This window comes from Nilaparvata lugens, chromosome 10 (genome assembly GCF_014356525.2).
Source record: "Nilaparvata lugens isolate BPH chromosome 10, ASM1435652v1, whole genome shotgun sequence".
Classification (NCBI taxonomy): Eukaryota; Metazoa; Arthropoda; class Insecta; order Hemiptera; family Delphacidae; genus Nilaparvata; species Nilaparvata lugens.
Genome location: NC_052513.1, coordinates 22,151,583 through 22,177,057, shown reverse-complemented (window position 1 = coordinate 22,177,057; position 25,475 = coordinate 22,151,583). Strand labels below are relative to the sequence as shown.

The 25,475-nt window shown below is 32.7% G+C and overlaps 1 protein-coding gene across 1 annotated transcript in view; it reads right to left on the bottom strand.

Annotated features, from left to right (window-relative positions):
- Positions 1 to 25,475, bottom strand: part of LOC111044830 — a 182,476-nt gene that overhangs the window by 24,074 nt on the left and 132,927 nt on the right. Inside the window, exons 8-12 of the mRNA XM_039436654.1 lie at positions 14,477 to 14,548; positions 13,582 to 13,764; positions 2,286 to 2,461; positions 1,144 to 1,217; positions 443 to 572 (exon numbers count right to left, since the gene is read on the bottom strand). Coding sequence (XP_039292588.1) covers positions 443 to 572; positions 1,144 to 1,217; positions 2,286 to 2,461; positions 13,582 to 13,764; positions 14,477 to 14,548 — 635 coding nt within the window. The remainder of the gene's footprint in view (positions 1 to 442; positions 573 to 1,143; positions 1,218 to 2,285; positions 2,462 to 13,581; positions 13,765 to 14,476; positions 14,549 to 25,475) is intronic.

The window sequence follows — 25,475 nt, the reverse complement described above, 5'->3', positions numbered from 1 at the left end:
AATTTATTTGTGACACATATATTCCAAAAACAAACATTTTGGATAAAAATAGTAAGAAGCGTCAACAAATTATTTGTGAATTATTTTCCACAAGTACCAGGTTACTTCATGATGTTGACTCAACATTCTCAAGCAATGGATGTAACTGCAGTCATAAGAACGCAGAAAAATACTAATAACCCGAGTAATAGTATGATTTTCTGAAGGAATTGGCAAACAAACTGCATCGTAAACATTACTAGGCGATGCATGATCTATAGTTTTATGATTATAAAAATTATCCTTCATAGGCCTCTTAATATAGAATAGGCATCATTTTTCCTAGATCTGTTCTAATATTTCAAGAATTGAACGAATAACGCAAGTAAAATGAGAAGATTTAGTTCCCTCTGATATTCAAATACTCAAGTTTCAAATGAATAACAAGAGAAAAAAAACTCACTCATAGATTTCTTGTACCCTAGTGGTGATTTGTGATTGGGAGCTTCTCCTGAGATCGTTTACAGCCATCCAAAACCTGATGTTCTCATGACTGTATTCTTTCCTGAGGTAATTGGTGAATTCTTGGAGGCCTATGAAAGAAATCACATACACATATCATTTGGAAAACAGAAATGGAAATAGGAATAACCAACTTTAATACTCAATGAAAGCCTCACAGAAAGAAGTAAGGACTTCTACTACTGCAAATATTGACCGAACTAAATAACAGTAGGAAATTCGTTAAGTGGAACTGTGCCTAGAACGGGAATCGATCCCGGTACCAAAAAATGGGAATATCGTAATGGAATCAATCAAAACGGAAGGATACAAAAATATTATGTATTCTTTCATACAAATTGAAGATTTTTTTCTGAAAAAATTCCACATTCATCTGGATAGAGATTCAGGATCTGTTCAAGAATTGATTCAAAACGTTTCTTGAAAATTTCTATAATAGGCCTATTGTTGGTGCGGATGAGTTTTGAAAAATATTTGAGAGGTAATTATACATGAGAGTATCATTTGCAGTACTATTCTACATTTTACATGTGTATGTATACATTATCAGCTGCCCATACCTCATCTTTCGGATAATATTCCTTATTCTCTAAGCTATTTCATGATTTTTAAAACTTCAAAGTAGTTTCCATAATTAATTACCTGTTTGGTCCGCAACTAGATCTTCCATTGATAATGCCCACTTTTTCACTCGTTTTTCTGTTGGTGTTTCAACTCTGAAAAATACAAACATGATTCATTGTTTATAACAATATTATTATCAATTAATATGATATCATTCATTTTCGAAAATTTCTCAATGAGTGATTATTCATGAATCCAAAATGAATTTGCCTGATCACTTGCATTATCATATCATAATTAAGTGATCTGGTGTAATAATATATTGTATTTATAAGACCTATAAGCAAACACACTAGCCTTTCCAGTAGATCAGGGTCGAGTTTTGGATTCGACATCTTAGAAACAATCTATCACACTGAATTATACAAAACTGATCTTTCACACTAGCTTAAAACTGCACCTACGTTATACCATAGAGAAAGGATAAGCACAATTAATTTATTAACAAGAGTTGTTCCTTGACGATAGTGCCATATATTGTAATTGAGAATACTTACGGTATTTTATTAATTTGTATATAATTTTCATGGCTAATAAATTAAATTGAATTTTAATAAACAACTCTATTTTCTTGTATGTCGAAGATGTCAAATCCAAGGCTAAGATGTCGAATCCAAAACTCGACCCTGATCTACTGGAAAGGCTAGTGTGTTTGCTTATAGGTCTAATAAATATATTATATTATTACACCAGATCACTTAATTATGATATAGTAATACTAGTGATCAGGCAAATTCATTTTGGATTCAAGAATAATCACTCATTGAGAAATTTTCTCTATATTACTTGTCTCTGGTTATACTGAGTTTGATACGGTCCTACTATCAATTTTTGAAGAGCTTAAAAGCGTAAGGGGTTATGAAGATCATGAAACATGCATGAGATTGAAGAGATCACAAACTTTGAATGAATTTCTTGGAAAAACTCAAAATAATAATAATTTCATAATCCAATAGTTTATTATCCATCCACAAGTAGCCTACAGTATAATATATTATCATTTTTTCATTGGAATTAGAGATTGTGATGAAACATAAAACAATCCAATTCTGATGGATAAAAATTTCAATCGTGGGTGAGCTATGGAAATTCTTGTGAGATTGTGCTTGCTCAGATGAAATATTTCATGCAATTTCTTGAAATTATATTTTCCTGCTTACATAGGACTATTGAAGGTCCAGAAGGCTGGATCTTCGGTGAGCCAAGGATTGGAAGGTTGGGCGCCTGTTAGAATGGGGTCATATTCCAAATAGGTTTCACAGTGTTGAAGATGACTATCAAGGGCTTGGGATACTTTGATTCTGGTTTTGTTCAGAGAGTAACGAAGAAATTCCACCTGAAACAACATTGGAAACGCAATAAAATATTTGTCAAATTATGAACAATATTTAGGAAGGCATGTTGTAAGCATTTACTTAACCAAACATTTGCATTCAGCATGTACATTATTTCTTGACTTTAGAATGAGTCACTATTTCTATTAGATAGAGATATATGATCGTACATATTAACGACCCTTATGATGATAATTCCATCCGAATCTGCCCATTAGACAAGCAATTTCTGTATGTATATATATATATATATATATATATATATATATATATATATATTCATTTAAATATTTATTTATTTATCTATGTCCCACGGATCTCGAAAACGATTTTCACAAAATTTGGAACATAGTAGGTTAATGATATAAAAATTCGATTGCACTGGGTCTCATTCCTGAGAAAACTCGCTGAAGGACATGAAAAGGATAATAATTAATCATCCTTGGAAAAACAGCTGCTAATTCCGTCGTCTGTCGATAATGAAAAATGCGAGTGCGTGTGTGGGAGTGAGACAGAATTATGTTCAGATGTTGAACTATTGTAATCAATCAGCTTATCTCACGAGAAATATATCTAGAAATTTTAATAGACTTTGAACATAATTTTTATAGTGTATGGAACATAACCTTCTTTTTGGACTATTAAAGAAGAATGTATGAATGTATAAGTGTAAGTGTATAAGTGTACAAGTGTATATAATGTATAAGTGTATAAATCAAAATTCGGGGAAGAAACAGTTTTGGGCTGTGCCTGTTAGTCCTTCCCCAATAATTTCAAAGAATTGTGTTCTGTTTATCAATAAATAAATAAATATGAACTATGCTTTTATGCTTTGGTACTCCGGAGCGAACGAAGCTCGGTGCCTCGATATTAGAACTATAATCTAGAGACTAGAATGACATTCGAAGCAGATGGTTTAAATTGGTAACTAAATTAATAATCAGTCTAATTTTGTCAGGTCGTATTAAGTTGAGGAAGGTTTCTTAAGAAGAGTTGAGTTCTATCACTTTCTTTATGTTAGTACCAAGTTGAAGAACTTATCTATAATAAAGAGAAGAACTGGCTTATACTACTGGACTACTGAACTACTGGACTGATTAACTTGGAATTTTGCATATAGATTCTTAATTAACAGAGGATAGATATATGCCTATTTTCAATTCTTCAAGATCTCATTACATCAAGTTTTCAGTTTGTTAAGTTTTAAAATAGCCCCTTGCGGAGCACGGGTTACCTGCTAGTACTATAATAATGGAAAGAAGTGGGTTTATACACGTACGGGATGGGAAAATTATTTTTGACGCATCATCACGTCTGAACTACTGGACTGATTAGCGTGGAATTATGCATATAGATCCCTAATTAACCGAGGGTGGTTGTAGGCCTATTTTCAATTCATCAAGATTTCATTACGTCAAGTTCTCTGTTTGTCAAGTTTGACGCAAAATAGCTCCGCAAGGGGCAATCTTAAAACTTAACAAACTGAAAACTTGATGTAATGAGATCTTGAAGAATTGAAAATAGGCATATATATATTAAAATCTCTAGTATTTAGTAGATTTATTTGTATCGAATATATATTTTTATCTCAGGGTGCAAGATTCGGCACCTGACGGAATAGGTAGAGCCATTCATCTAGTGAATTAGAACTATATAAATTATCGCAAATTGTATTGCAAAAATTAAATATTATATGCATATGTTTTAATAGCCTAGATTTCGTACTTCTTTGATTTAATAGAAATTTCTAAAATATTGATCTATATTTTTCTTTCAAATAAATACCTTTAATACTAATTTTACTTGCGCAAGTATTACTCTTATTAATTTCTTAATTATAATAAAACCCTTTCGGCGAGCTAGCTTTGATCATCAGATTAATTCGAAGCACTAGGGCGCCCATCACTAATTCAAATTTAATCACTCACGTGTCGAAAATCTTCTTGTAAGCCGCCGATGTCGATCCAACTCCATGTGGTCCGGGAATATGGTAGCCGGAATCGTCTCCTCCAAGGGGTTATAAATTTAATTAAAATGAAAATGACTTCTGCTTCACAATAGCATCACGAAGTCTTTTAAGAAATTTAATAATTTACTTTAACTTTAACTTTTACAAAATCATTAGTAAGGTAATACGCTCTAAAATATTTGGGGTCCTCTTATGGTGGCATTTGGCTGGCGAGTGCTGGTTCTTCCTTCTCAAGTTTTACAGATCCTCTTTCCGACTTTCAAATTAGCATAAAATTTAAATATCTTAGTCCTCCGCCATTTAGGTTCAAATAGATCTTACAAAAAATACCAAAATATTGCTTAGATTATATGATTAATATTTCTTTGCATTCGAGCCATATCGATAACATAGATTACACAAATTTTAACACAAAATCTAGTACATTTATATAAATATATAGAAATATTTTTGAACTGGCCTACAGTTGCCGCCTATTAACTGCCGTTTTACTATTGGTGCATGCAAATTTTATTCGGTATTCATGCGCCTGGTAACTCTTATTTCCTGAATACATTAATTATTTTTATTTGGTTTTTTATTTATGCTCTTTGCATGCTAGTTAATATTCTATACATTAATATTAATTCCATGCTACCTAATAATTAGCCACGTGGACGGTGTTTTTTCATATTGCACACCATCTGATTGCAATAAAGCTCTGCCAAGGGGTTTTGGTCAGATTCTACGTTCCTCGGTTTGATCGATCTCTAGGTCACCGATCCGTGAATACATGTACATAACCTCAATCTTCAAATATTTTATATAATAATCTATTTATGAGCAATAAACTCCCTTCAAATCCTTTTTAGGTTCTTGTACCATTTAGCCAGAACAAGCTGATGCTATCTAATCTTAGTTATTATCTATTTGGCGATATTAGCCAGTTACTTTATTTCAGACCTATTACTGTTTCTGTTAGGGCTTTTTGTCTACCCAGATTTAATATGTTACACGCGCCCCTGGGTTTGAATTCAAAATATTGAGAATCACAATGTTTTTAATGAAAACCCACCCTTCAATACATCGATATACACTATACTTTATTTATAATTATACTCTCATACTTCTATCACAGTTCGCAGACATATTTGCTGCATCTCCTTTATACCTTTATCAAATACAATAACAAATTCTCCTCCTCAACACACATAAAATATCATAAATATAAACTTCTAAACGTACTCCTCCTGACAACACTTAACATATAGTAATTTTTAAATTCGCCGCTTGCAGGGCCGCCAACCTAACTACACACATTTCATAATTCTCACAAATGATTCCTTTTAGACAATAATTTCGATTCACAAAACTTCTGGCTTATATCTTATAGTATTTCTTAGGTCTTAATATAAATAATTTTCTATACATCAGGTACAATACTTTTCTTTTGCTAATGGCTCTTTGGTTTTGGTAGCTGTATTCACTTTAAGTCTTTTTCAGGTAACAAACGTGGCATAATTAAAAGTAATAAATATAAAACATATAAATAAATATATCGACATTAATAAATATAATAAATAACAATAATAAATAACTTTTTGGGTACAGTATTTCTTTTTATAAACATATGTTCAACAGACGTCACATATTTGATTTAGGTGGCTTTGCTCAGCTGGTCGCTGTTCTACATTTCATAGTGCTACATGTTACATCAGATTTGCTGTCGACTTTCATAACTAACCTAACTGCTCAATTTTTTCTCTTAAAAGGTAATTAACAAATTTTAATTTTATTATCCCCGCTTGTGTCCTTTTTTATCTGATGTATATAATTTAATTACATATTTAAAAATTATTCTTTTCTTATTGCAGGCTTCTAACGGCTGGAAGGAATTAAAACACTGGATTGTTGCCACGCGGTCCTATGCCAAGATTAATTTATTAAGGAAGGTTAGTAATCGGTTTGATAATAATGTTTTTCTTGATTTCTTATCATATTTATTTCAAATTCGATGATTTTTCATGTAGAATTGTTGTGGTCTTCCCATATCTTTTGACTTTTTGCTTGTAGCTATACTAGGCTTTGGGTTATCTGCTGTCCGGTTGTTAATTGTTGAGGCTGTCCTATTATTAATTTATCTTTCTCAAATTTAAAGCCCTTGTATCTTGTATACTTTTTTAAATAATTCCTTGATTCATTAATGGTAGTTCCTTTCAATCCATTCTTATTCCAATCATCATGTAATTTAAATTCATCTTTCCTCTTATGTTCATTTAATATTCTTGATCTCGGCTCATTATAACTCAATAGGCTTACAACAATAAACATTTTTATAATATTAAATTTCCAATTATCAATCATAGATTCATTTAATAACAACAATACAATATTTTTCCTCTTATCCACAACACAGTATTTTATTAATATCACAGCCATTATAACAAATATTACACACCATAACAAAACATTTATCATCTCTTTAATAGTATAATCTCTTATCATATAAATAGTCAGGTACTTCCATTTTATTAATATAATTCCTTGTTTCCATCACTCTTCTTAGACACTTTCCATTCTTAATTAGTTCCCACAAATAATCCAACTTATTGTCCGCGCATGAATCGATATTTGTTCTTGTAGCTCCATTTTTGTTATATTTCTTTGGCCTATTATTCCGGTCACATCGTTGATCATCTTCCTTAAAACGAATGTGCCGCGGATGCACGCCGTCGGTCCGCTCCTGTCCTCCTCGGTGTCGGTCCGGTGTCCTCTTCGGGCGTTTGAACCATGCATGCGGCCGGTATGCGCGCGCGCGGTTCCTCCGTTTCTTTCGCTTCTTTCTCCGGGCCTTATGATGCATGCTCCTACGGTCCTGTATGCTGTCCTCGTCCTGATGCCGGTCGGGTGTCCTCGGGCGCTTCCGTCTCCGGGCCTTACGGTGGTCGCTCCTCCGGTCCTGCATGCCGTCCTCTCTGGTGTCGTCCTCTGGGTCCTCTATCCTGGGTTCCTTGGGGTGCCTTGGTGGGGTTGAATGATGCGCTGGTGTAGGCTCTGTGTGCGGATGCATGGTGGTGGTCGAAACAGGTAGTATGGTGGCGGTCTCTGGATATGCGGGCTGCTCTTCCTGCGGTGATTGGACTTCGGTGGGAAACAGGATACTTAATATGGGTTGATGTTTGCGGGTTGTTTTAATTTCATGGTGGGCGGCGGTTTTTGATGGTAGGCTGTCTTGTATTGACTTCTGTTTTTCTAATATTTTCGGTAAACCGTTCACAAAGGTGGTATATGAGGCTGTAGTATCTTTATTTTCTCTATCTATTTTTTCTGAGCTTGCGTGGGTTGTATCGGGGTTATCATGTATTCGTAATTTTTTAGCTGTAGTCTTCTCTGCGTTTGGTGGTGGGTTATCTTGTGTTTTTTGTTTATTTGATCTGGACGCATGCTCTAATGTGTAGTTTGTACTTATTTGATGAGGTGGCGGTTTGTAATTTCTATTATAATTATTCTGAGTGTAATCATTATTTGTGTTAAATCGATCACGGCCATCATAGTGATTCTTACGATTGCTCTGCTGGGCATAGTGGTTGGTTGTGCGATTTTGAAATTTTCATTATTCCAGTTACCATTTTGCCTGTGCTCATAGCGGCGTTCAAATTGAGGAGCAGATCGGTAGCGATCATATGATACCGGTTCATAATTTTGGCTGTTATACTGATTAATTTTGAGTTATGTTGATTTGGTGCGTATCTCTGGTCTGAACGGTGGTTTGATATTGCCATTGCAGACTGTATGCCATATAAATGATTTATCAGCTGCTTACAATCAGTAATGGGTTGTGGGCGAGTGCCATTCTAACTTGATACGGTAGCTTTTTTAAAATAATACTTGCTAATGCCGATTCATTAATGGGCTCGCTCAATTGAGAATTTTTAAACTGTAGGGCAGTGACGAAAGTGGTACATGCACCGTCTAAGTTAGGGTTGAAATCGCATGATATAATGTCCGCTAGCACGTCCAACTGTTTACTTCTGCTCCAATACTGTTCCAGGAAGACAGCTACAAACTCATCCAATGATGTAAATTCATGGGCTCTACTCCGAAAGAACATCAGGGGTTCGCCAATCAATAAATTAGTCAAACGGAGACGCCAAAAATTCCAAGAGGTAGGTGCAAGAGTTTGTACTAATTTTATCTGATCAATGAATGGTTGAGGTTGCAAATGGCGATCAGTATTGTCAAATTTTCCTAGTCCTTGTAATATACTATGTACGTTGAGGTTGTCTGTTTGAATCCCTTGAGGTCGTTGTTGAATATGATTTTCCAATGCTATTATTTTTTCCTGTGTTATCTGCCATTGACTATTATGTGTAATTTTATTTGCGTTTATTTCTTGATTTAATTGAGTCAGAGTGGATTTTTGAATTAGTAGAGTTCCGTTTAAAGCTTTACAGGTTCAGTATTTTGATTGATGCTACCTTGCAGTTGTTCATTTTTGTGGACATATTAATCTGTTTGTTTTGTATTTCTTTAATATTGTTAATATTTTTGTCAACTGTAGTTGTTAAGGCTTGATTGGCAACGGTAATTTGTTTGTGGATTTCTTGGTGGCAATCGGCCTTAATGTTATTTGTTATATCCTGAATAGGTGTAGTGATTTGTGTAGTTAGGTTATCTATCCTTTCATTGAGTTCACATGTAACCGTATCCAACCTTTCCGATAATCCTGCCGTAACTTTATCCTGACTTTCTTTCTGTAGATTTATCATTGCTTTTAATTCTTCCCTATGATTCTCTACTTTGGCCTCAATAGTATCCAACCGTCGTTCTACTGATTTTATAGCGCCCGCTGTCTCTTTCATGCCCTGTTCCATTGTTTGCTTATTTGCCTCTTTCATTTCCACATTCTCTTTTTTAATCTCCTGCATCATTTTGTCCATTGTGTTTTGTAGCATAATATTGAACATACTGCTAGTTTGTTCCATCATTACCTTTTGAAAAGGATCTAGCTCTGTGACTGAAAATAGACTTTGTTTGCTCAGATGTGGCTCGGCCTCTGGAGATGCGGGTTCGGCAGGCTGCTCCTCGCCCCCTTCAAAGTTGATCTCTACTATCCGTTGATTCAATGGTGTGTCAGCGGCGTCGATTCGAGTGGATGATAGAGGTTGCAGACCTGGTGGATCGAAGACTATCGACCCGACGCTTCCTGGTTCCCTTTCTCGTGGCGTATTGGCATCTACCGTGGTGGGGTTTGATGTGCTTGGAGTCGACAAAGTGGGATCTGTGCAACCGCCGTACATATATGAAACTTCAGAGTTTGCGGGAGTGTGATTCATTATGTCAAATATGATAAATGCTAATTAAACAGTGACAAAAATGATAAGCGAAGATGCTTAAAAAAGAGACACAAACCGGGACTTACAGTGAACAGTGATGTGTAAAGTGTTTGGATACTCTTACAACAGGTATTTATACTTAAGTTTTTTATAATGCTCTAGCGCCCCCAATGTTTTGTTGATTTATTCTTGGCTAGTTTACAGGCTGCGACTTATTTTCCAACCGGCTTAAACACCTAATATATTTTTGACTAGAAAGTAATAGCAGTTTAGGCTTATAAAATATAATCTCTCTTTATAAACATGTAATTTTTCACAGTACTAATAATATAAAATTTTCTTTAAAACATATAATTTCTCTCTATTTAAAGCTCTTGTTTCCCCAAAAAGTAATACAAATTTCCCTTCGTCAGTTTTCCTCACAACTCGTATAAGTTATCTATAATTTTCAATATGGTTATTGACTTAATTTCAAATAATTATTCAATGAGCTTGGCTCTCATCATCAGTCCCACGTTGGTACGACATGTCTTTGTGCCGTATCCGTGGCCTATCACGTTGGGCGACATGTCTTTGTGTCACGTTATTCTTTATATTTAAATAACGATTAGCCTCCTGCTTGGCATCAGTCGGTAAAGCATGAGATTTGATATAATTATATAATTAGGTCGTGGTTTTCTAATAGTATTCAGTCTTAAAAAATCTTGATAGGCCTAGATATGGGCTTCTCCTATAACTCTTGTAATTCAATAAATAATAAATATATATGTAAATGATACTTATACTATAGAGTTGAGGAATAAAAAATAAATTGCACACCATGAAAGTTTCATACATATATTACATAAATAATGCAAAGATCAATCGAGGCAAAAAATATATATAGAGCGATAAAAAATATAATATAAAAATAGAACAATAATTGAAATCAATAAAAATATCACAGGCTAAACTTTATATTCTAGATTTATGGCACGAATCATTACCATGTGCCTTTATCTTAAAATCATATGCATTCTGTTGCATGTAGTTGCGATATGCGCTTGCTAATACTTGTCGACTTGGATAATTCAATCAAAAAAATGTGTGCTCTAAGATCAGCTTGATAAATTAGCCACTAATAGTCCAAATATATATATATATATTAAAATCTCTAGTATTTAGTAGATTTATTTGTATCGAATATATATTTTTATCTCAGGGTGCAAGATTCGGCACCTGACGGAATAGGTAGAGCCATTCATCTAGTGAATTAGAACTATAATAAATTATCGCAAATTGTATTGCAAAAATTAAATATTATATGCATATGTTTTAATAGCCTAGATTTCGTACTTCTTTGATTTAATAGAAATTTCTAAAATATTGATCTATATTTTTCTTTCAAATAAATACCTTTAATACTAATTTTACTTGCGCAAGTATTACTTTTATTAATTTCTTAATTTATTATAAAACCCTTTCGGCGAGCTAGCTTTGATCATCAGATTAATTCGAAGCACTAGGGCGCCCATCACTAAATTCAAATTTAATCACTCACGTGTCGAAAATCTTCTTGTAAGCCGCCGATGTCGATCCAACTCCATGCGGTCCGGGAATATGGTAGCCGGAATCGTCTCCTCCAAGGGATTATAAATTTAATTCAAAATGAAAATGACTTCTGCTTCACAATAGCATCACGAAGTCTTTTAAGAAATTTAATAATTTACTTTAACTTTAACTTTTACAAAATCATTAGTAAGGTAATACGCTCTAAAATATTTGGGGTCCTCTTATGGTGGCATTTGGCTGGCGAGTGCTGGTTCTTCCTTCTCAAGTTTTACAGATCCTCTTTCCGACTTTCAAATTAGCATAAAATTTAAATATCTTAGTCCTCCGCCATTTAGGTTCAAATAGATCTTACAAAAAATACCAAAATATTGCTTAGATTATATGATTAATAATTTCTTTGCATTCGAGCCATATCGATAACATAGATTACACAAATTTTAACACAAAATCTAGTACATTTATATAAATGTATAGAAATATTTTTGAACTGGCCTACAGTTGCCGCCTATTAACTGCCGTTTTACTATTGGTGCATGCAAATTTTATTCGGTATTCATGCGCCTGGTAACTCTTATTTCCTAAATACATTAAATTATTTTTATTTGGTTTTTTATTTATGCTCTTTGCATGCTGGTTAATATTCTATACATTAATATTAATTCCATGCTACCTAATAATTAGCCACGTGGACGGGTGTTTTTTCATATTGCACACCATCTGATTGCAATAAAGCTCTGCCAAGGGGTTTTGGTCAGATTCTACGTTCCTCGGTTTGATCGATCTCTAGGTCACCGATCCGTGAATACATGTACATAACCTCAATCTTTAAATATTTTATATATAATCTATTTTTGAGCAATAAACTCCTTCAAATCCTTTTTAGGTTCTTGTACCATTTAGCCAGAACAAGCTGATGCTATCTAATCTTAGTTATTATCTATTTGGCGATATTAGCCAGTTACTTTATTTCAGACCTATTACTGTTTCTGTTAGGGCTTTTTGTCTACCCAGATTTAATATGTTACAAAACTTAACAAACTGAAAACTTGATGTAATGAGATCTTGAAGAATTGAAAATAGGCATATATCTATCCTCTGTTAATTAAGAATCTATACGGTCTGCAAAATTCCAAGTTAATCAGTCCAGTAGTTCGGACGTGATGATGTGTCAAACATAATTTATGTTTCAAACATAACTATAGACCCTTGCGGAGCACTGGTTACCTGCTAGTTTGATAATAATATTAAAAATATTTATTTTAGGAGTAGAATTTTGTATTGTATTTGCTCACAATAATCTCAGCATTAAAAAAATGAATATCGGGGCTACAAGCTTCGCTCGTTATTTTTATTTATTGATAAACAGAACACAATTATCTAAAATTATCGTGTTTATATTTTACAGCTGGCTATACGTCAGCTTATAAATTTCGGGGATGCGATATTTTGATTCTCCACAGACTCACTCGCTCACTCACTTTTTTACCATCCACAGACGACGAAAGTCTCAGCTGTTACAGCAAAGGATGAATTATCCTTTTAATGTCGTACAAAGAGTTTTCCCAAGGATGAGATCTAGTGCAATCGAATTTTTATATGATAAACCTACTATGTTCCAAATTTCGTGAAAATCTTTAGAGCCGTTTTCGAGATCCGTTAGACATAATAACCATAAATAAATATAACCAATTAATATAAAGGAATATAAATAACCAAATATGAAAATATATACAGATGTACTGAAATTGCTCGCTTAATATAATAGGATGTCATTCATCTACAAGAATGATAACTTCGTACTGATTAGTTATAATTTAGTGAGCTGATTGATCACTGATTCCAACTATCAATACAGCCATCCATGATGGCGGAGATCGATCAGTATTAAAGGCCATCTGCAGTTGTAAGGAAAATATATGGTATGTAATTCGAGCGCAGAACTTCTTTATTGCTTCCGCAAGATTATCGCGCGATAGGTAGTGGATAACTGTTTTGCTGAAGCAATGAAGTGGCGTTTTACGCTACATAAATAGCTATTTCAATTAATACTATCAGAATCTTCAGGCACTGACGTAGCCACGAGGTCTGGAGCGTCATTACTTTTCAATAAACCATCATAGCACCCGTAATGAGTCCAATTTCCTTCAAGGCTGGCATTTATCCATGTCTTGAATCATCACATTTCCCATGTAATGAGCAAGATGGTATATTTAGGAAACATAATTGGAAAATGTGACTATTAAATGTTGTTAAATTTTGCTAATCTGACTAAATCTTGAATATCTACCTCTCTCCTGAGGTCCTGAGAGTCGCGTCGTTTCCTAGGAGCGGTGCCGCCTCGATTCCTGATGGGAACTGGCTCCAGACTGCTGGTCATGCCGGGAGGGGGGCGGTGCACCCTCCAATACGCTCTCTCCTGGCTGTCACCCACGATCTTCTCGCCTTTTTTTCGATCTTTCGATAACCTCACCTTCAATGATATAGAAATGAATAAAGTTCTGGGATGTGGAACTACATCATTCTTTTATAAGTAGAATAAGAATAAGTGTAGAATGGAAGTTGACGTAGAATCTCAACAGCACACACGTACAAACATCGTTATTTTATTGATAATATGTAATTATTATTTCAATAAGACTAGAATTCCAACTTGGAGACTACTAACAGTAGTGTTTAGCCCACTGTGTATTCGTGGGCTTGTGATAGATATATATATTCAATCAAATTATTGGAAGTTTGATTCCAACTTATGAACACAGTAGCGAGTGAAAATCGATATTTCAAGGATAATATGGAGTACATATAAAAATAATTAATCTTATTAGGTACATTAATTATTTCTATTTACTTTATTATTTCTATTTCTTATTTCTTATTAGATTAATCTTATTGGATTTCTTAAATAATTAATCTTAAGATTCCTAACGTAGAAACAGGGGAAATATTTAGTTTTTATTGAAATACTTCATCATTGAATCCATATCTAGAAGTTCAGGAATCTGCCAAGAAAATACATTGATTTTGGATTATTCTATTGAAAGCTTGTAAAATCGGCTCCAATGATAATAAATATCAAATTAATTCATCATAATTTTTCACAGAAACTTTGCTTTATTCATGAACGACATTGAAAGATTATGATGAGATGAAAAATTAAAATTAATAATTTTATGTCTCGGTACCTGTTCTTCCGCTTGCATACTAATAAAATCCCATTTGTTTTGTAGGTTCTTTTTGAGGCTAGTGAGGGCTTCCTGTAAAAAAATAAGATTATACATCAAAAATTTCCTATTATATCAAACAAATAAGATTCAATTTGAACTTTCAACATTGGTTGAATGAGAAGGAATAATTTTATTTATGAGAAATGCTGACAATTCCAACTCAACGTTACTAAAGATACATACAAAAATTCAACCGAATTTCAAAAATGTCAAGTCGAGATACATGAGATACGAACACTTAATAAAACTGAAATTGAAGAATTTAAACATCCAATCTAAGATGTTTAATACTTTATTCATGATCAGGCTAGATAAACCTCAGCTACTGTATAGTATGAACATTTTAAGAAGTAATGAATAATTCAAATCTTTTAAAAGTAAGCGAAAATGAAAAACTTTATATCGAAAGTAGATCACTGTTGCCTTTTGACTGTCAAAAAAAGTCGCAGTCGTGTATCACAGCGTACACAAACATCAACAGAATTTATCTCGCGATTGTTATAGTTCAGCAAGTTTGAAAGAAAGTTAGCTCATCAGCTCTTGTGATTGTACGGAAAGGCGAGGGGGTGCCTTGTTAAGGGGGCCAGAAAGATTGAGTCCAACTTCTGACGTAGTCGACATGAAGGAAGTTTGGTTGAATAAGGCCTCGAATAACTGCGCAGTTTTGTCCCGGCGCATAAAAAAGACCATCCAGAGCTCCATTATTATTCTCGTTTTGAAGCTGTATTGCGGACCAACTCTGTATTATACACCCTTGTATTGTTTGATAAGTTGCAATGACCTGGTTCCAGACGCTAAAGAAGTCCGGACTTCTAAAACAATGAATCCATGTAACCGTTCGTTAATTGTTTTCTGCGCCAATTGTTTGTGAAGTGGACGCAACGCTTTCCGCTGTTTATTAAACTTTGTTCATTAACAACGTAATTAATTCGCGTTCAACAACACAATGTAGTAGACATTAGTTTGTTGGACGTCTATAAATGCGTAGAGGGTGAGTAACATGGTCCTTTTTGGGCTTTCAAGAGAAAAACATTCACTATTCTCTTTACACAGTCTGATTATATTACAGTCCAATAACCTCATTCTTATAACAAATACATCAATCAAATCTAATAAAAAACTTTCATCCATGATGTTTATCTTAAGGTGCGTACAGATATACGCGCCGCGAACATGAGCAATTCACTTTTAATCAGCTTATGCCAAGCTTTTTATATCTATATCTTACCGTTTCTGTAAGAATACAGATATAATCAGCTGATTAAAAGTGGATTGCTCATGTTTGCGGCGCGTACATCTGTACGCACTTTTCGCTCTCATATGTGAGTCACCATAATCATCTGACATGGCTCAGATTTTTATTAGCCCAGTCAATAAAGGTTTCTTCGATCCGAAAATTAAATAAAAGCTGAATCTTTTACCATCGATAAAACCCTTCCAGAGGGTCATTCTACCAAAAGTCCCAAGAGATCCCCTTGGAGCTTTCCCCCCTAGCCCCCCTCAAAGTTGAAAAATGCAGGTAATCACGGAAAATCAATTATCTCTGTACCCATTGATCGGAAACAGTTTTGTTATATGCCATTCGATTCGTTACATTATGAACTACAATATTAGTTATATTCATTTTTTCAATAAAATTAACAGTTTTCTTGATAAAATAATATATATGTAAAAATTCAGGGGGCTTGCGATTTGATTTTTTTGTTTTCTTCTATTAACTTCAAAGCAAGTAGTTTTGAAGAAAAATGAGCCGGATAGTTTAATGTGGCCACTCTCAAATCCATTGATGTATATTGTTATGTATTTTCGACTCGATTTGACGCCGTGGAAGGGGAAACAGTCGACGCGGAACGGCGCGGCTGACTCTCTTAGCCATAGTAAACAGCAAACTGGAAATCAATTATCTCTGTAACCATTAATCGAAAAAAAATCTATCATATGTCATTTGATTCGTTAAATTAAGGACTACAATATTAGTCGGATTCATTTCCTCAATAAATCGAACAGTTTCCTTGATAAAATAGTATAATGTAAAAATTTAGGGGTTTTTCGATTTGATTTTTTTTTGTTTTCTCAGATTAACTTCGAAGCAAGTGATTTTAAAGTACAATGTGACGAATAATTAGGTTAATTATTATAGTTAATCTAGATAAATAAAATAATATAGGTTTTTCATTTATTAAATTAATGAATCCAATTAAAATAGTTAACATTGAAAATTAAACTAGAATAGGTCACCCTTCACCATAGTAAACAGAATAACACTGCTGTCTACATTGCATCTCATTTACACTATGGCGCTCGAAACAATTGATTTTGTCTATTGTTTTGACATGCGCTGTATATAGATTTTCACTTTTCAATATTCTAAAAAAATGTTACAATCTTCTTGATTTAACCATGCTCATGATAAAAATCAGGATTTCGTTGTTTGCTCACAGAATTTATTATATTAATTTGAAGTGTGCCTTCTCCATACGAGTCAGAGGTAACACAATTTGATAACTCTAGTTCCAGATATTGATGTTTTTCAACGAAGTTTCATGATATAGTATGTGTCCGACTCCTTCATCTTATCCTTATTTTGTGAAAAATGAAGATTCAAAATTTCTTTTCATAGCTTTTCTTGTGTTTTATCTTGTTTCATCACTCTTTATAATTTAAACACTTGATAATGGAATGAATATCATCAGATCACGTGAACAAAAAAAAAATAAAAGGGTGGGCCTACCTGAGATACTATATGATAACACTGTACTCCTGATAAGTTGAAAATTTTCAAGCTGAAAGTAGATTAATTTGTTGCATATTCGGTTCAAATATTAACAAATGTTACCAAATATTACCAATATTATCACATATAGTGAGAACGAATTACTCTGAAGCTTTCTATTCTCACTGAACATGAAGAGGCAATACCAAGCCACAGTCGCAGTTCCGTTCAAATCATTATTATCAGAGCTTTCAAATTGATGCTATGTAACTATTGTCACGTGGTACTTTAGTACCATCAAATATTTTAAAATGAACCAATGAATTTTAATAGAATTATAAAATGGAAAGGAGGTTAGACCTAGTCAAAGGATCAATCAACTTAAATCGAATATTATTAGCGATTAGGAGTAATAGTATTATCAAAAACGATAAGAAAACATGTATAATTGTGATTCTATAACTATGAGAACCCATTGGCAAGATTAAAAAATTATAAAGCGGCTTACTTATTATTGGCGGATTATAAAAAAAAATAAAAGTTTGCATGAACATTGGGGTTAAAATTATTTGTTTACATTTTTGAAAAGAATTAGTCGATCTTGAATAAATCGATAATTACTAGAATCAATGCTGAGCGAATCAGCTGATCACTCGATCAACCAGTATAACAGGTTGAATTATATAAAATTTACTCACAAAGGATATATTATGTATACTAAAGGAAGTTGATGTGTAGAAATACGAACAACTATTATTCCTGTATAAATATTTGTTATAATTTAAAAAGCACGAAAAACCAAGAGTATACAAAACTCATATAAAAAACTAAATGTATTATCTATTAAAATCGTATGTTACGATTTATTTATGAAATTAATTTAAGATAAACACTACATGTATTTGTATAAAAACTTTTTATTTAATTTTTTCTATTATAAAATTGAGGAAGCCCTGATTCAGAGGCGACCAATTGTATTGAGTTTATTAAATTGAAGGCCAATCAGAGAGTAGCTTACAAAATTATTCTAGGAAGAGACAAATTTTTCTGAAAACCTCCTTCTTCTGGCTTAAGATCTCGACCTGAGAGGATGCACATGGAGTTTAGGGTTCTTTCTTCCTTTTAAAATTTTAAAATTACCAAGCCAAACCCTTTTTTAAATGTGAAATATTTGTATTAAATGTTAAATTATCTGTGAACTCAGTGTTGTTGAAGAGTTCGTAATTGTAATTGTTCCCTATAAATATATATTTAATTTGGAAAGAAATCTATAAGAATCTGGACCACGCGCTAGCCCAACAGAGACGAAAGGAGCCTGTCTAATTAATTACTGGAAATAATTAATTCAATCCACGAGACCGTCAAGAACTTCATTAATGTGAGTGATAAGTCAAACAAGCTCGTTTTAGGTTTTCTACGTATAGTGGGGAAATTAATTAAAAGCGCTATTAAAATCAACTTAAATCCAATAAGAAGTCACAACGTGTTGAGTGATATCACATAGTTCATAAGAACATTTCATAAATTTATTTGATATATGTAGGAAGCTTACTTCCATGCACAGCCCGAATTCATATAAATCCCTGAGATCTCATGTTTGAATATTAATTTATTAATTATTAATTTTACTAATTGAACAAAGTAAATCATATCAAACTTATAGACCAAACAGGTTTTTATTTGCAGAATTTTGTATTGACTGGAAGTCCAAGCATCAGTGCTTAATATAATATATTTATAAATTTTTTAAAGCTCGCTATTGTGAGTACTATTAAAACCTGTGATAATTATTCAGATTTTAGAAAGAATTTATTTAAGAAAAATTATAGATATATCAAATATTTTATATACACTTTTTATGGGAATATATTTTGTGTTTTATGTCAGCATTACAAAATCATAGAATTTTTTATTATATCCTAACTCATCTCGTGATATACAGTTTGAGCTGTTTTAATACCAACAAATATTCAGCAGCACATAAAATTATTGAATCAGGTAATATTGGTCTTATTAAGAGCACTCAGTATTTATCATCCTTTGATGATAATCACTTTAATCTGTCAGAGCAAGTATATTGAAAATTATATTAATAAGGTTCCAGTTATATCATATAAGGATCCAGAGAGCTTCAAGAACTGGCGTTGTAAGTTCTAAGGAATTTTAGAAGGATAAATTGGTGAATACCTGTATTCATGACGAGCGTTTTAAGAATCAACTAGAAACAACTATAGTTGGTCCTTATCATTCTCTAGTGGTACATGGTTACTGACAATCAGTCATCAAATATTCTTTTAGTTTCCTCACTGGTATTCTTCAAGAACTTCTTAGAAGCAGCGGTAAGAGCCATTAATCACAGGTCATTGAACCTTGTGGTAATTAATTATATTTGGAAAATTCATGTATCTACTGTAATATTACATTTTTCTTCTCACATTGGAATCGAATCTTCAATTCGAGATCTATGGAACTTTATAATAAATGTCAGAGTTATCAATAGATGGATAAATTTTTTGACAGAGAATTTATTATCGTAAATGGTTTGTTGCATTGTTCCATGGTGTCACCGAGGCAGGGTTAACAAATTACTAGATAAAAGGTTTATTTAAATCGAGATATATATAAAAATTTAAAATAACATTTTAAAATAAAGTTTTATTGAGAACAGATGTAGAATGTGAATTCTAAACTTGTAAATTATGATTTTGTGGTGACGTGTCTGTAATGTTGGAGGCGTTGTCTTCGTGACATGCAACTTATGTCTTTTTCCTGTTCTGAGCTTCTTCTGAAAACATGGCTGGCTGTTGTGTGTGTAATTTTGTGCTCTGAATTATTGTCTGTTTACGTGAATTTATTAATGTTTTAAATTGAGTTTTAAACAGTTTATAGTGTTCTTTTTTGTGGATAATTTGTTTTTTCTGTATCCAAGCCAATAGCCACTGTGTTTCAACTGTAAACTAGATAAGTATTTTAGTTCGTAGTTACTTGAAATAATTAGCCTTAAGATATTTTCTCTTTCTGTATTTTGTGAAATTTTATCTGAAGATTATAAGTTAATTTGCTCTGAAAACTGGATTTCTCATTCATAGGCAATAGATCCATTCACAGTTTATCAAGAATCTATTTTATTGGAGCCGACAACTGTCCTTGGTTTGATAGGTGTTAAATGCTATTCCAACCGTTTAAGGAAAAATTGGTAGCACGGCAAATGTTACCCCTGTGGTGGGACAGAATTACAAAATAAATATGTCCCAAATGGTACACTATGAAATCCCTGGTTATAAAAATTATTAGTAGGATAGATATCTTGATAGGTTGTGAATGGTTTGTTGCTGAGTGGGAAATCGGTTCAAGAGAGATCAAGTCCTAATGAATATATTATCTGTGCAGACTAGCAAAATGGCATATAATATGAAAAATATTAAAATTGATGATGAATTAATAGCTGCCTTAACACAACTGTTTGATAAGCAAGATGCTAAGTTAGACCAAATGTTTGAAAATCAAAATGCTATGTTTAATGCTAGGTTTGATGAGATGAAGCAAGAATTTGCTAGCATAAGACTAGAGCAGGTTAGTATAAACCTTCTATTGAAAAATGCAAATGAAACAGTGAAAGATAATCATGAAGATGAAAACAAATTGAAGCAGGATGATAGTAGTGTTAAGTTACAAGATCAACTCATTCAAGTTTCTGACAATGTAGGCCTAGTTACTGTTGTTGAAAGGGTCAACCATAGTGAAAGTGTAGAATTGAGTAAAGAAATAGGTAGGGAGTTGTCTTCATTGAAAGTCAACTATCAAGAAAGTACTATTGCTACATTGAAGGTTAAGAAAACAGTAAACAAATCGAATGTTTCTATGGATCAGATTACTACATTGAAGGTTAGGAAAACTATAAATAAAATGAATGATTACATGAGACAGGTTTCTGTGGAGGTTAGAAACAATGTGAACAAAATGAATGTTGCTTTGAGTCAAGTTGATGAGTTCAACTTTCAACTGAGAATTGAAAAGGTGTATGCAATGCATTCTCAAGTGAACATGACTAACTTTTGTAGGCAAAACGGCTTTGTTGAAACAAATGAACCCATGAACAATAAAATCATGTTCTGAAGAAAACAAAACGCAAAGTCTCCATTGATGTGTTAGTATTCAAAGGTTGTTTCAAGTTGCTTACTTACAAGATGATGACAATGAATCACATGATGAAAGGGTATTCCCCAACACACAATGATTAGGAATCCTGTGTTATGCCGGGATTCAGAATAGCATAATCGCTACACAGTGTATGGTAAGAGTCCATAATTGTGTCTTTTTTCTTTCCTATAGCCTATTTTTCTTGGCCCTTGATCTTTTCAAATTTCAATTCTTTCCTGTCTTTGTGTAATATTCAGTAAATTTCTTCTATGAAGCATATCTTAACCAATCTTGTCCATAGTCATTTAAATTTGTATTTTTTCTGAAATAATATTAGAAGTTGAAATAGTAGCTTATTTTCCTAATCTTTAATTGTTGATAAAACTTAACTTTTCTAAAATCTATCCATTGTTGTGTAAATAATTGTTTGCTTGCAGTATATTTTTTCATCATGTATTACATATTTTAATCATGTCTATTTTTTTTTAGGTATCATATTAGGTAATTAGGTTTTTCAGAGCAATTATGTCCCATGTTCTCATCTTTCATTGCATATTGTGCCATAAGCCATATGTAATTAGGTTATACTTTTCTTCTGGGCTTTTAACCCATTTTGCATTTTATTTTTTCTTTGCTGTCCAATACTTTGGATTTTTGGTAGACAAGTAGGTGTGATTTTTTTTAGAGGTGTGGGCGTGAACCACATATGGCTGGACTCGATTATCTGACCTACTTGTTTGCGATATAAAAACCTTATGACTGCAACAACAAATGTTTGTAAAACCTTTTGCATACTTTTGTTTTTGTGGTCCGATACTAGAGTCTGCTATCACATTGCCTTACAGACATCTAGGAACTATCCACCCAGTCACAATAGTCAACATTTTTTTTTTTCCTTCACCAGTTGTTTTTGTGGGAGTGATAGCTCACAATTATAACAAATTAGAGTCATACTTGGAATTTACAAAATTCCATAGTAGTATATTTTATTAAATATACTTCCTCATGAAAGTTCAGTACTGACATGTAGGATAGGCTCTAATTAATCTTTCTCTTCTTTGTATTGTTTTAGGGAATTTATTTACCCAGTTTTCTTTTTCTCTTGTTTGTATTTTTTAGGGAACTTATTTACCCAGTATTTCATCTTGATCATCTTTGTATCATAATCTTGAAATGTTTATACTTATTATACAGTCTTTAAATTTTAAATTATTTTAAAAAATAATTGGTTTAATTTAAAACGTTGTGTTATATTATCAATTGAAATGAGTTAAAGGCTAAAATTTTTCTAAAGTGTTTTGTAATTGATATTTTTTTTCAAATTTTAAAACTGTTTGTTCTATAAATTTTGATATGATTGATTATCGTTTGAAATGGATGCTGGAGTGTATGTAGAATTTTTAGTGGGGTTTGTTGATTAGAATTTTGCTGGTATGTGATTGTTTTTTGAGATGGAAACCCATTATTGCCTAAAGAAGGAATAACAGAGGTTATGACTTAGAGAGGCAGTAATGAGATAATATTTTTTGTGTTGATTACTTATGTTGATTGCCATAGATGCAAAATAATGATTAATAATGTTGATTGCCATAGATGCAAAATGATGATTACTTATGAATATTGTTTGCCTGTGAAGCAAAATATTATTGATGTTTTGAATGGTTTCTTGTTTAATGTTTGATAGTAAAGTTTTGTCATGAAATGTAGTTTGTGTTTAGAACATTGAAGAGTCGAAATAAACTATAGTATCCAACAAACGATGATTAATAATATTAAATAATTTGCTTTTTATACAATTTTTGAACAAAATTAAACTAAATAATTTTGAAACCCTGAATGATAAATCATAAATGTGAAATGAACATGCTATAAATGAAATGTTATACTAAATGATAATGAAATGCAGATATATTATGAAATGATTGTGAATAGAAGACCAATTGTCTGAAATTATTGAAATATATATTGAAATTATTTTTTTTGTTGTGATAATCTGATGTTTGTTTTTTACAATTTTGATAATGATACAGGGTGTTATGAAATTATATTTCTATTTTGAAGAATGATTTTTTTTTAAATTTATCATTGATATGTCCATATTTCACAATTTATGTATTGCTGACTGTATAATAAGATGTTAACAAATTTCAATTTCATATATATTTAAAATTAATTTTATGTGTATTAGATTGTATGGATAGACTAATCAAGTTTTTCTTCTTAGTTTATAAGCATTTTAAGACAACAGGTACAGCACAGACATTAACATTGAAATAGTTATCATGTGAATCTCGAAATCAGTAACAAGTGAACGCCATGAAGAGTGTTAAGAACATTTGGGTGATTTTCAAACTAGTGTGACATAACTACGCCAATATCTACGCTGCGGCCTACACCAATAAATACGCCAATGTCAACACCAATAACTACGCCAAAATCTACGCCGATGCCTGTGCTGATGCCAACGCGAATATCTATGCTGATGCCTGCGCCGAAGCCAATATCTGCGCCAATGCTGATGCCAAAATCTGTGCCAATGCTGATGCCTACACTAATACCTACAACAAAATCAACACTAATAACTACGCCAAAATGCCAAAATCTATGCCGATGCCTGTGCTGATATCAATGCCTGCGCCAATGCCAAAATCTGCGCCAATGCTGCACCAATGCCAATAGCTACGCCAATGCCTGCGCCAATGCTGATGCCAACACCAAAATCAACGCCGATGCCTGTGCCAATGCCAATAGCTACGCCAATGCCAAAATCTGCGCCAATGCTAATGCCAATGCCTGCGCCAATGCCAATGCCTGCGCCAATGCCAATATCAACGCCGATGCCAAAGCCGACATCAAAGCATACACAAATAGCAATGCCAATGCTTATTGCTGACTCTGTATCTCAAACTTCAACACTACTGCATTACCTGGAGGTAATTGCCATCCATGTTCACATTCACAACTTTGAATTCAGAAGAACAGTCACAGTATCATGAAAGAATTGATTCAAAAAATCCTCTCCTAAATTATTCCTGTATGCAGAACTCTAAACCTTGAAAGCTGAAAATATCAAAAAACCAAACCTTACCTAAATTAATCCTCACCTAAATTAATCCTGTATGCAGCGTCTATCTCTTTTCCAAAAAACGAATTACATTGTCATTTCAAGCCTGAAATGTACATTGTATAATTACAAATATGATACAAAATTTATGTGACTCTGTATTGAATTTGGAATGCAGCTGTCTACTACAAACATGAAGCAATGCTAACTGAGATGTCACCTGTATCGAGTTTGGAATGCAGCCGTCTACTACAAACATGAAGCAATGCTAACTGAGATGTCACCTGTATCGAGTTTGATATGCATCAGTCGACTACAAGTATCAGCCCAACACTACCTGCATCCAGATCAGCCCAACACTAACGTCATCACACTGGAGTCACACTTAACTGAAAATCATACTGAGTGCCTTAACGGACTGTTTTCCAAAATGTGCATCAATAAAATCAACCGTGTCAATAGTGAAAGAAATGAACATTTTTTGATTTATTGAAATTTTATGTGAAAATTAAATGTAACAATTCATCAATTCATTTAAAAAAAAAAAATAATAATAATAATTTTTCATTCAACATACATAATTTTTTTTATGCAATAAAAATTAAATTTTCTATCTATTAAATTTATGTGCAATTTCAAAAAACTATTCTCTACATATTAAACTTTCTGTTGAGATATTTTTCTTTAAATTATAAAGCTAAATCAAAAGTAATATTGATATTCTATATTTTGAAATATTGTTTGGAAACATATAACAAACGCTATTGATGAATTTTTATAATAATTTTCAATATTTTTGGATGAGATGTATTGTTTTTTCTAGAAAAAATTGTTACTGTTCTCAAACTTAAATTTCAACAATTTTCATTAGGGTCAATGTAAATTTTTTTCTTTGAATTTTCAAACAGTAAAATTTTTTTATGTCAAGAGGGGGGTATTTGTAATATTACATTTTTCTTCTCACATTGGAATCGAATCTTCAATTCGAGATCTATGGAACTTTATAATAAATGTCAGAGTTATCAATAGACGGATAAATT